This window comes from Acanthisitta chloris, unplaced genomic scaffold, assembly GCF_000695815.1.
Source record: "Acanthisitta chloris isolate BGI_N310 unplaced genomic scaffold, ASM69581v1 scaffold19225, whole genome shotgun sequence".
In the NCBI taxonomy this organism is placed as follows: Eukaryota; Metazoa; Chordata; class Aves; order Passeriformes; family Acanthisittidae; genus Acanthisitta; species Acanthisitta chloris.
Genome location: NW_008673732.1, coordinates 14,362 through 26,542, shown reverse-complemented (window position 1 = coordinate 26,542; position 12,181 = coordinate 14,362). Strand labels below are relative to the sequence as shown.

General features: G+C 38.1%; 1 protein-coding gene across 1 annotated transcript in view; it reads right to left on the bottom strand.

Annotated features, from left to right (window-relative positions):
• The window catches only part of LOC103802575 (interphotoreceptor matrix proteoglycan 2-like), a gene marked incomplete at its 5' end in the record, with an annotated part of 34,546 nt that overhangs the window by 11,748 nt on the left and 10,617 nt on the right, over nucleotides 1-12,181 (bottom strand). Inside the window, 5 exons of the mRNA XM_009075060.1 lie at nucleotides 2,434-2,516; nucleotides 3,015-3,259; nucleotides 5,317-5,334; nucleotides 6,813-6,871; nucleotides 9,820-9,981. Of these exons, the coding sequence (XP_009073308.1) occupies nucleotides 2,434-2,516; nucleotides 3,015-3,259; nucleotides 5,317-5,334; nucleotides 6,813-6,871; nucleotides 9,820-9,981 (567 nt within the window). The remainder of the gene's footprint in view (nucleotides 1-2,433; nucleotides 2,517-3,014; nucleotides 3,260-5,316; nucleotides 5,335-6,812; nucleotides 6,872-9,819; nucleotides 9,982-12,181) is intronic.

Genomic DNA, 12,181 nt, shown 5'->3' with positions numbered 1-12,181 from the left:
GAATAACAGGAAGAATCTAAACACTTTTAAATTTGAAATTTTACTCCTGGCTAAAACATGGATGAATTAAATTTTCAGCTTCATTCAAACTGCATTTGAATGCTTTGGAAACAGGCCAGTTAAAATATTTTTATTAAATTACTTGTTTACCTATATTGATCCCAATTTAAAATGCCAGTTGTTAGGCCAACACAATCTCCTCACAGTTTTTAATTTATATGGTAACAATCAGTTGAAAAGTATATATACCATGTAGACATGTGCTCCAGCAATTATATTTTTTTGGCAAAACTGATGACTATAAATAAAGCTGTAAAAACAGTTACTGTACAAAATTAGAAACAAATTACGCATATAAATTCCATAAAGAATGAATAAGGACTACCAGCAATAGCTTCTCAATACATTTTTTTATGTGAGCATTTAGTTGCCAGGGATTGCACTTCATCATTTATTCGAATGTGGATAGAAGTTCCTATGACAACTAACATTATTCAAAGATTCTTGTTACAGTGCAATATATTATATTAACAAGTTTAATATCATATTGGCAAATTCTGGTTTTCGCTTATGTCTTTTGAAAGGCTTACAAATATGACAGATGACTGGAAACACAGAGCCCCCTCCCTGATTTTCCATTTTCTGCTGCCAGAAAAGCATTGTATTCAGCAAGCCAGAGCATTCTACCTGTTACAACTTAACAGAAATAACAAGAAAATATGGATTCCAATACTAGACTTTCCTTTGTTTTACTTTTTAAGAGAGCTGTAAAATTCAAAGAAAAGAATTAATGGTACCATCTGCTAGCAATTAGCTGGTGAAGTCATGACAGTCCCACATTATGTCATGAGTATGTCTGATAATACAAATCCAACTTAGTCTCAAATCAGCTAAGACAAATCATAGCAAAGTTCTTTCCCATAGGTAACAGTTCTACTTTAGAGTATCTACTTGAACCATAAAGTTTGACATCTGTGGAAGTAATTGATCAGTTGCTTACTGTTTATCCATGTTTATGATTTTCTCAAATTTATCTGAAGTGGCTCCCCCAATTACCTGTGTACTGCAGATTGTGCACAGCTGGTTTGTGGATATACTCAATATCTTTTACATAATTAGAGTTCTTGACTTAAGGTATAGATGACTTTGTTCGTAGGCCATGATTAGAAAGGTATCATTTCCACAGTTTTTTCTTGTACATACTATTCCCTAAAACTGGTTTAAAATTTATATTGCAAAGTTACTGCTACTCTAAAATATTGTTGCTTGCACATCTGTCAGAGTATGCACAGATAGAATGTAAAGATCACAGAATCCTTTGTCTTACTAAAATAAACATCTGCAATGTTTTAAACTAGTTAGATAGCTCTAATAAAGTCCTTTCCTGAAAGGTAATTTAAATGTTTATCCACACCATGTGTAAGCCATTATGGCAAATCCATACAAGTTTGCATTTTAGACATCATTGATTAGTTTTTAAAACTCAGGGAAAACTGGCATGCAATTAAGAATATTACATCTGTGTCCATTCTAACAAGATTTGGGTTCTGTGAAGTGACTGCAAGTTTTGCTTACATAAAGATTTCAGATGTTGGCCTGAAATTGTGTCTGTGTTCACATTATCTCATAAAGGACTTAGTGAGAAACTATCATCCAGCATAGCTGGACCTGGATTTTATGGCACAATCTGAGCTCCTTTCTTTGTGGAAGGGACATCTGTGTTACAGAAACCTTCTGCAGAGCAGTAACCTACTGCCCAGTCAATGCTCCACCATTCAGAAGTTCTTGCTGTTGGCAGAACCAATTAACTCAGTGTCACTGGCACCTAATTTGGTGCCTCTGCTTAAAGCCCCTTTGCACTGTACAGACATGGTTAGGAATACAAAGTCTCCACTTGAACAGGAAACTTCAATCTATGTCCTGGATTGTTCCAGAGGTAATCAGAGGAGATAATTACAATTTCAAGAGGTAAAAAAAAAGAAACCACTGCCTGTTATCTTTCTGTTTCTCTTGCTGCCATTGAGGGGATGAACATAATTTTAAAACCGAACTGAGCGCTTTCTGTGAAAGCAATACAGTAACAAAAGGAGCATATGAAACTTAGCATTTTATTTCTTCTAGCAGCCAGCTTTAGGGTTTACATCTATTTCTAGCTTTCCAAAGAAAGGTAGTATCATGGAAGGAAGAATCATATTTTTAGAGCAGTTTACAGTCTAAATAAGATGATCAACAGAAAATTGTTGTGCAACAGATACCAAAGTTGTCATATGAGAGATGCCATCAGTTTTTACTCCAATATAAGTTGTGCCTTCATTACTACTTATTCTGCATGAACAACAAGATAGAGAAGCTCTGGGTGCTGGCTACAATTCCACCTTGCTGAATTAAGTTGTTTAAATGTGTCCAAAGACCACTGCTCAGATCCATACTCACATCAAATTCTGGGCGCTCTAGCACAACTGGATGCTCAGTAATCCAGGATGAGTCTTCTGATGTGGGGTGGAGTATTTCTTTCACTGTGGAAATATAAATACTTGTGATCTAAAAGCATGAGGAAGTCATGTGAGAAAACTGACTGAAACATCCCCCTCCCCCAATCTCAGATGTGTGAGTAAAATCTTTTCCAAAAGTTTGCCGGAGAGATTTTTCTTTCTGGAAATGCCCCCAGATCACTGACAGGAAGTACAGAGGAAATATGCCAACAGAGGGGTGACAGCACACTTTGGTCACCTCCATCAGAATCATTGAATAGTCAACAATAACCTGTGTATTTCCTTTGCGCTACTCAAGGCCAACATAAATTTAAAAAATAGACTAAGCTGATGGATCAAGACTGGGCTGCTACTGCTAGTCACTTGGCCTGGTTAAGATCAGAGCAAAACAAGTTACAACACAGTAAGTTTTGTTCTTTCTTTTTAATTAGTCAGAGGGGAGCTGAATAATTCACTCATCTGATACTTATTTCATAAAAATTCAGATGTGCGACCCACCAATGCATCATATTTAATACCTACCATTAGTAAGCTGGAGAGAGTTAGGGTCCAAAGACAAGGAAATGTTATCAAGCAAGGCATTTTTCTGGAGATTTTCAGCAATATAATCTCGGAAATCACTGATGGTGTACACAACTGTTGGATTATCCTCTATGCCCATAAAGGAGTTGTCCTCCACCTTGTTGGATTGAAGGTTAATCAAATCCCAGGTGGCATTGCTGATGGCTTTTCCATCAAAGGTAACAGCATAGTGAACTTCCACCCCACTTCAGTTGTACAAAGAGAAAGAAAACACAGGTGAGAATGCAAGGTTTTCCAAAAATATAGCAAACTATAATATTTTTTCCCAAGAGCCTGTGTCAATACCCTTGTTACTATAAAAATATGTGACATTAAAGGATTCAAAATAAAAAATATTTAAACCCTTGTTACTATAAAAATATGTGACGTTAAAGGATTCTAAATAAAAAATATTTCATTCTTTTCACACTTGTGTCTGCCTGTGCTTTCCAACACTGCAAAGTTCTTAAGGAAAAGGCTACCAAAAGCTGACACCTGATCTGCTCCCAGCTCTGTGTTTCTACTAGTGAATGGTAGACAGACCACAAGCAGACCACAACACTGGCTTTCTGCCAGCATTATTAGTGGGCCACCAGCATGCAGTGGTGTGAGTGATGCTTTTAAGGTCATACCAATTATGGGAATGGCTCTGAGGTATGAAAACAGATAGGAAAAACAGGCTGTATACAGTAGCAATCTACAGTGGCAAGTGAGAGCCCTGATCACTGTCACCATGCAGTGCCAACCTGTTTGAAAGAATGTCTTTAATAGAAATAAAATGGTATTTAATACAGCTTATAATTGGGAACATTTATCTAGACTAATTTGATCATTTATCCTATAACTCAGTTTTGTATCTCTGTACAACTTAAGCTTTTTTTCATAGTAACTCTTGTCCATTTTCTTAATTTTCTTTTCCTGAATACATCTGGATGTCCTTTTCCACATGACGGCGTAGGCAGGGATCAGATTTACCATAAACTGGGCATAAGCACAAGGGAACTTTAGAAAATATAACATATTTTGGCTGTACACAGGACACTGCAAGAAAGTTAAGTAACCTATGAAGTGTTGGAAATTGTGCTCAGAATACAGGTTTTCCTCATTCCACAGGGCAGGAATTGGTAAAATAATGGTTCTGTTCAGAGAAGTCTTTCAAGCCCCAGTGGTAGAAACAACAGAGACATATTCTGCAAACACACTGACTACAACCAGGACCGTGCTGGACATTTATTGCTGGCTCTGCCATTGAAATGAAGGCACCACAGGCTCACCATGGGCACTGATGGTCATCAGAGGAAATAAACAAGGACAATAGTAGTGAAAAGGCACAGCAAAGATGGAACACAGTATGCTCCTCAAAAGTAACACTTAGATTTAATATAACCCTGCTGACAGTTGCTGTTAATAATTTCTAACTAATAACTACAACACCAATATCTGTCTGGAAAGGGCTAAATATGTGGAGCCTGGAACATAGCCTCTGTGAAAACTTGCATGCATCTTAGCCTGCGGAAGTGCACAGTACTAAGGGATAGCTTTAAGTCACTGTAGTTTGTGAAGAGGTTTATGTGTTCTAATCTTCTAAAATGAAAATGCTCATTCTCTTGAAATGTTTTTGTGGAAACTGGCTATGCCTTTGCTGAGATATACACAAAAGAAAATAATACATCTAGTATTTTAAAGCTGTAGTTCATTTTCTGTGTTGTGAAGTTCTTAAGATACTAAAGACGGAAAATTTGGCTTCTTAACTTGCATATATCTGATGAAAAGCAAGTACATACTGATCCCATGTTCTGCTGAAGAAAGTTTATGAAAGTTCTGGTAGGATATGCAGCACCTCTGGCCTTGAAGTAGCTAAGCCTTTGCTAGAGAACTGTGAGTTTCTTACTTACTTTAATTTCAGTCATCCATATCTACTGAAGAATTTGTTGCAAAGCATGAAAACCTTGAGCCATCACTAAGCAATTTGGTTTTCTTCACAGAAGAAACTCCTATACACAAGTTTCCCCAGTAGCTGACTCGTGTTCAAGATTTTCCCTGAGTGATTTTTTATTATTAGGACTTAAATAAGCAAATTAAGTTTATCTGTAATTGAAACAGTTCAGTTACTTGCAGCTTCGGGTAGAACACCCTCCCATATTTATGCTGGATAACTATCTTGTTCTGGATCCATATCTACAAACCCCCAAAACACTGACTTCCAGCTAAACATGTTTTTCCATCTGTATTATGACAATATTTATAAAAAAGTTGTCTTTACCTGTCTTCCTCAGAAGGGCTGAATATAGAAAAAAAACAGAACAGCAAAACCTGTTAAATCAATGTCATAATTCCCTTTAAATCTTATAACTTTAACAAATTTGCTTTGGTATTCCACAGAGCACAACAATTTTAGAAAAGCACATCAAAATACTTTCAGTTGCATAGTTATTCTGCTACTTAATCAAGTGTTCTGCTTTTATTGAACTGAGATATTTCCTATCAATCTCAGCAAAGCAGAGCCACCTCAACTTACTGCAAACAATGCAGTTAAAAAGCACATCAAAATACTTTCAGTTGCGTAGTTATTCTGCTACTTAACCAAGTGTTCTGCTTTTTCTGAACTGAAATATTTCCTATCAATCTCAGCAGAGCAGAGCCACCTCAACCTACTGCAAATAATGCAGTTGAACTGCTGTCAGTATCAAGAAGATCAAGGTTAACTAATTCTACCTAAAGGTTTAGTTTACAAACACAGGTTTTTGTCATGCACAGCAGAGCACATGGTACTTTGCCAGAAATACCAACTTTTTACTTATCTTCTCAAACGAACCAAGATCTTGCAAATGTATGAGACTGCAAATACCAATGGAAGGTTTTGCTACCTTCCAGGCTGGAAACTGAATACAATCTAGAGCTCCAATCACAAAAACTTTCTCATTATAGCTGCTTTGTTACCTGCATGTATTCTAGCTAAAATATCCCAGGCAATAAATCCTAAGAAACATGGCTTATAGTCTCAGAGAAAACACAATTTAGATTAACTTATGAACGGTCCCATTAGATTCTGAAAGTTATATCTGGTCCATTCATGAAAAATCACAGTTTGTGACCCATGCACCCCAAAACTTGGGCATCAGATGCTTGATGCATTAACTTAACAAATTAACTTAAAATATCATTCCCATGCACAAATCGATTTGAGGAAATCAGTCTTAAGAAAAATATATTTATAGGAGTAAAGAGAGTGAAAACATTGAATATAATTTATCAAATGATTCATCCACTTTTCTATTGATCCAAGAAAGACCTTTACATAGCCTAAACACCAACCTTTAGAGTCATCCCAAATTAACATTAAGAATTTGAAAAAGAAGCTTAAACACAAAACATTTTTTTCCAAAAAGGTTTCTGTGTTCTTCCTTGTTTAATACTTGGTGATATCAACAGTACTGAAGAAGTACCAGACTCTAATACATCTTTTAATTTTAGGATAGAATCTTGAACAAGAATGTCCTGTCTTTAAATCACAGCAAACATTTCATGTGAGATTCTCTGGTGAATGCCAGAATTAAAAAAGAATATATTTGCATTTACATACAGTTCAGTATTTCTTTTTTAGCTGCTGTATATAGAGGTACCAAATATGAAAGCACTTGTCCTTTGGTTAATACATCCCATGCACACTCCTGACTTTCTTCCAAGCATCATGTAAGCTCATTGCACTCTCATATATGACCAGTTTCAATCATCACACATGCATCAGTATCTTTTTACCTGTAATCCAGGACAAGGATGTTTTTGTATCCAGGTAGCCCTTCAAATACGCTTTTAATCTATTTTGAGGGGAAAAGAAAAAAAATCAAGAAAAACAAAAAATGAATACATATTTCCTTCATCCTACTCATGTGGTGAAAAATCAAGAAGTGTTTTCAGTATTTTCCAAAACTATATCTGAGCTGTTATATCGAATAGGAGAAAAATGGTTGATATTTCCTTCATCCTACTCATGTGGTGAAAAATCAAGAAGTGTTTTCAGTATTTTCCAAAACTGAGCTGTTATATCAAATAGGAGAAAAAAGGTTTAATATTCTCTTGCTTTACAGAAGAGTAGTTTTTGTGACATTCTTTCATTATTAGAAAGGGAACAGAAAAGGGAGAATAAAAAGGATGAAGAACAACATCCAGCATTCCCCAAGAACTACATAGAAACTTTCAAAAGAGGGAAATTCAAAAAGACTGCAGAAATCTGCACTGCCCATAGCAGATTACATTCTTTTATTTGCACAACACAAACCCTTCTCTGTCCAAAGAGTTTCCATCACCTCCCAAACCACTTTGGATTAAAAAGAATTCAGGAAAATGCCCTGAACCCTAGCAACTTAAACAAGCAGAGCAGAGGCTGACATAGGAAAGGGGTCTCCTAGACTCCACTGAGGTACCAATGCATTATATAGTGCAAAACATAGCTCACCTGCACTGCCCTAAACATCCAAAGGGCTTGGGAGGGATTGGCAGTGCTACTCTAAAAGGGACAACCAGGGATAGCAAAATGGCCACACATCCAGGCCTAATTCAACAGCCAACTGTGCTACATGACACAAAACCAAGATACATAATGTTGAAGGTTCATGCTGGTTTGGGGTTTTATTTTAGCTCCCAGAAGATCCTTGCCAGTTGAGTATTATTTTTCACTGTGAAAATTCTTGTTTCCCTCCCCAGTCTACCTATTTTTAAACTGTCTCTGGTGAGATCTAAACAATCAAAGCACTGCCGACTTTCGTTTTTTCAAGAGCTTCTTTATTCAAGCTCAGAGAAATCCAGGCAAGGGATCAAAGTAGTGGAACATCCATGTGCCAGGTGGACTCTATCCCATCTGACATTTCTTACACACACAAACACACTATGGCATTGCTACTTGGCCACACAACTAGGAAAATTAAGATGTCTAGCCTACGCTAGCAACTTGTGACAGTTGTGGTGATGCTTTTTGGCTGCAGTGAAGAATACATCTCTTTCCCATCTGGCCCAGGGTTAGCCCCACTAAAAGGGATTCAACAGAGAACCCCAACTAAGTGGGACTAAGAAGGAAGCAAAGCTAAAGAAAAGATTAGCCTCATGATGAGCACCCTAGATGCTTCTCCCAAGAGAAAAGAAAGACTAAGTCTCTGCCCCAAGAAAACGATGGAAATAAAATTACCACCATTATAGACAAAATTTTTTAAAAATTGAAACCATAGGGAGAGGAAAATTAGGAGACAGCAGTATATTATCATTTGTATATTGGTGGGCAAGTAACTTTATTTATATCATGCAAATTAAAACAATGGACATCAGTTTATAATTGTCATACATATATGTTCATATGTATAATGCACCTATGTATTTTTCTTTTGAAGTCTGTGCCTAACAGTGTAAACCATAGTTCATTCCCACTGACTCCAATGGGGTTTAAGCATGTGTTTAAGAACTGGTTGAAGGAGTTTTATTATGTGTTCAAGTGCACTGTTGATTCTGGGCATAAATAAGGAACAAGAGTTGCCTTGGCAGCCTAGATATCAGACAGTATCTCATTGCAGTGCACAACAATTCATTCAAAGAAATGTCACTCCTGATCAGAAATAAGGAATGAGTTCTGCCATTTGTGACTTCTTCCAATTTCCCCATCTATGACCTACTCTGCATAGACAGTAATCATTAAGATAACCCATAGCCCATTTCAGGGCTAAGCTTCTGTAGGACACCCAAAGCATATCCATACTGGCAGATGCTGACGGCCCTGTACACCTTCTGCCTGCACTCCATGTTCATGTTGTGCTGGACCTGAACTACTTGAGCTGCCTTCCAGCACTGCCTCAGTGCAGGCTGATGGCTCTGAACTGCAGTCAATTCATGTCCTTCTACTTGGGAGCGCAGGCAGGCTGGTTTTCTAAGGCCCTCAAATTTTCTTTTTCACTCCCCAGTTTCAAAACAGGTAATTATGGAAAAATTTAAACTGAAACTTGATTAGAAAGCACTGAAATAAACTCTAGGCAGACTGGTCACTAGAAAGATGTTAAATTTTTTTTTAAATTTAAGATTTTTCAGTTCTGAGACTCTAAGAACTAATGAAGTTACATCAGGAAGCAAACATGAAACTCATCACTTCTCTGTGACCTTAAAAGCCCTACTGCAGTAACGCTGACAGGGAGAGGTACTGAAAAATTCTGACAGACTGGTAAGGTCCAAGTTAGCCCCAGTAGAAATAGGTCTTTAAAAGGACTAAAATAAGTGGAAATGTTTTGCATTTATTAATAACATCTGGCTTAGTTTCTTTTGCTAACATGAAGCAAAGTAAATTAAGGAAACGAAAATAGGGGAGAGAGGGAGAGAGGAGGAAAGAGAGAGAGCAAGTGAGCAAAACCTCAGGAAAATCCTGTTTAGAGTATGTCCCCATTCAGGGGTTCAGCAAAATTTTCTGATCCTCCCAAAAGCATACTTTTACCTCTACTGCCTGCAGAAATAATAGCAGGCTATTTCAGAATTGCAAAAAGAAAACTAGAGTCTCTGGCATCTGGTTTGCTACACACAATGTGTGGCACTCCTCTCCTTCAGAAAGGCAGCATGTCTGACAGAATGGTGTATTCTCATCGTGGGTATTTTCCAGCCTCTCTCAAGCCAACAAAAGCCCTAAGCTGGCTCTGCACAGCCCATGAGAAAAAGGCAGCCCTGACACAAATGCTTTGCTCTACTATTGCTTTGAAGAGTCAGCAAAAGGAAAAAGGAAGTTAGGGAAGGTAATCACCTGAGAAATGAATCGTTCAGACAGCAGTTGATACTCCACAGCAGCTGGATCCTTCAGCTCCTCACTGTACTTTTCACCAACAATCAAAATGGTGAACTCAATCATCTGCTCTGTTACAGGTCTCACTAGCTTCTCATCCTGCTTCTTTATCTCATTATTGATCTGGAAGGGAAGGAAGAAGGGAGTAAACCAGAGTTGATTTAATGCCTTTTTTTGTTTGGTTGGTTTGCCTTTTTGTTTGTTTGGTTTGCCCTTTTTGCCCTTTTTTCCAAAGAAGCAAATCCTTGTTGCTCACCACAGACCAGATTCCTACCTATTGTGAATTTACTCCATGTAAAAAGCATCCCTAGATATGTGTATGTACATATGGTCTGCTATCTGTCAACAGCATACTATATTCCCAAGGTTGGGTCCAGAGATCTTTCTTACATGGGCCAGAAACTTTTCCAGCTGCTGCAAACCTGGTGGTGTCTCTGGCTCATGGTGGGGCAGAAAACCTGAGGCTTGTATGGACAGGAACACCTCAGGGCACTATTGGTGGACCACATTGCTGGTCACAGATATACTTAATGATTTGTGAAAACTGCAGTCCAAAGCACAGCATGAGCCATCAGAATACCTGTTAGCCTTGCACTATAATGGAGCGTTCATGAAGCCTCAGGGACAGAGGCCGCAACTAATAAGGCAGTCTACTAAGCAAGAACATTTCATGAGAATTCTCATATTCAGATAATTCTATTTTCCATTTGCACATCTTCCGTGCAAATCTGTCTAGCTGACCTCAGGTATAAACAGATGCCCAGTTGTGTGGGATGTTCATGAGGCAACTGGAAGTGCAACCATGGATTCTCAAACGACTCATTTGAGCCCAGTCAGCCTAGGCTGATTTACCCAAAATTTACTCATTTATCACAAGGCTCCTACTTGTTATTCCACCTGGAAGACAAGTTACCTTTGCCAAATTCTACATTTGGAACAACACCCTGTGTTGTTCAGCCTCAGTAAGTGAAGGATCCCCCCAGGCATATAGTGAAACCTGCAGGGACCTCTGCTGAGTTAAAGCAGTGAGCTTCACCTGGTAGGTCTACAGTTGCCCAAGAAGCCTTGCAGCAGTGGCTGTGCAATATATCAGGGAAGCATATAGCTACCAAGGCTGCCACAGGCAGCAATGAATGCCAAGTTTTAATATAATTTGAATGACTGAGCAACACAGGAAAAGAAGCTTTCTGCTTAGCTCCCTAATATTTTAAAACCCGAATAGTCCTCCTTGAAGAAAAAAAAAAAAAAAAAAGAGAGATTTCTGGGGGAGGGAATGGTAGCCTGGCTTAGGTTCATTTTAGCCAAATAGACAAATGTCTTTGGCTGGAGGTTTTGCCTTTGGCTATTTACATGTACTTTTTTCCCCATTAAAAAGGGAAAAAAGAGAGCCAACAAAACAGACCTTTTCAACAAAACTGCAGCCTATGTTATGTACGGTGCAGCAAATGGAAAAACCTTCCTCCAGAAAGTTTATCTGCCACAGGTCAGCAACTTATACATCGTTTAGGGACCCTCTAAAAATTTTCAGTTAAATTCTCTTCCCCACCCCATCCCATCCCTTTTACACTAGATTACTTTGTTCAAGACCATAATGACAAGCACACTACTTAAAGATAGTTAGCATTGGAGAGATGCACATTTAGTTGTCTATATATACTTATCAGTATATATATATGTGTGCGTGTATATATACACACACACACACAGCTACCATATGGTTGTTTGCAATGTCATGAAGCTTAAATAATTTATCAGTCCCCCGAAACCTGGTACAGTCAATGTATGAGTGCAGACAATGAGCTTTGCTCAGTCTTGGTCTTGTAGTCTGCAATGCATTTTGGCTGTGCAGAGCCATGATGAGGTGTGATGTAACTGTATAGAGTGAAAACACTGTAGCAGCAACAATCTAATTCTGGTTTCTTTCTGATTTACTGAGTGAACTTATTCTTTGCTCCAGCAGAAATACTCCAGGCAGTTCTGTCTGAAGACAAAGTAATGCTGTACATGGGACCAAACCACAAGTGTTTTTAGTACATAATATAAAGCCAGACCCTGGACTGGAGTCAGAATCTGTCTGCCTGTTTCATATTCAGTATTTATTCCAATATCAGAGTTTCAGTCAGCCCTGAAAGCTCTAGAAGAAAGTACAGTTTGGCTCACCTTTGTTCCATGGCCATACTAGGGTATGGAACAATGCCCAGTTAAACCCAGTGCCATAAATCAGCTTCTACTTATATGCACCATGTGCAACTTTGTAAGCTTCTCCACAGCCCTTTGAGAGTTTCACTTTTACAAGAAAACAAAAGCCAGCTGATTCACACCA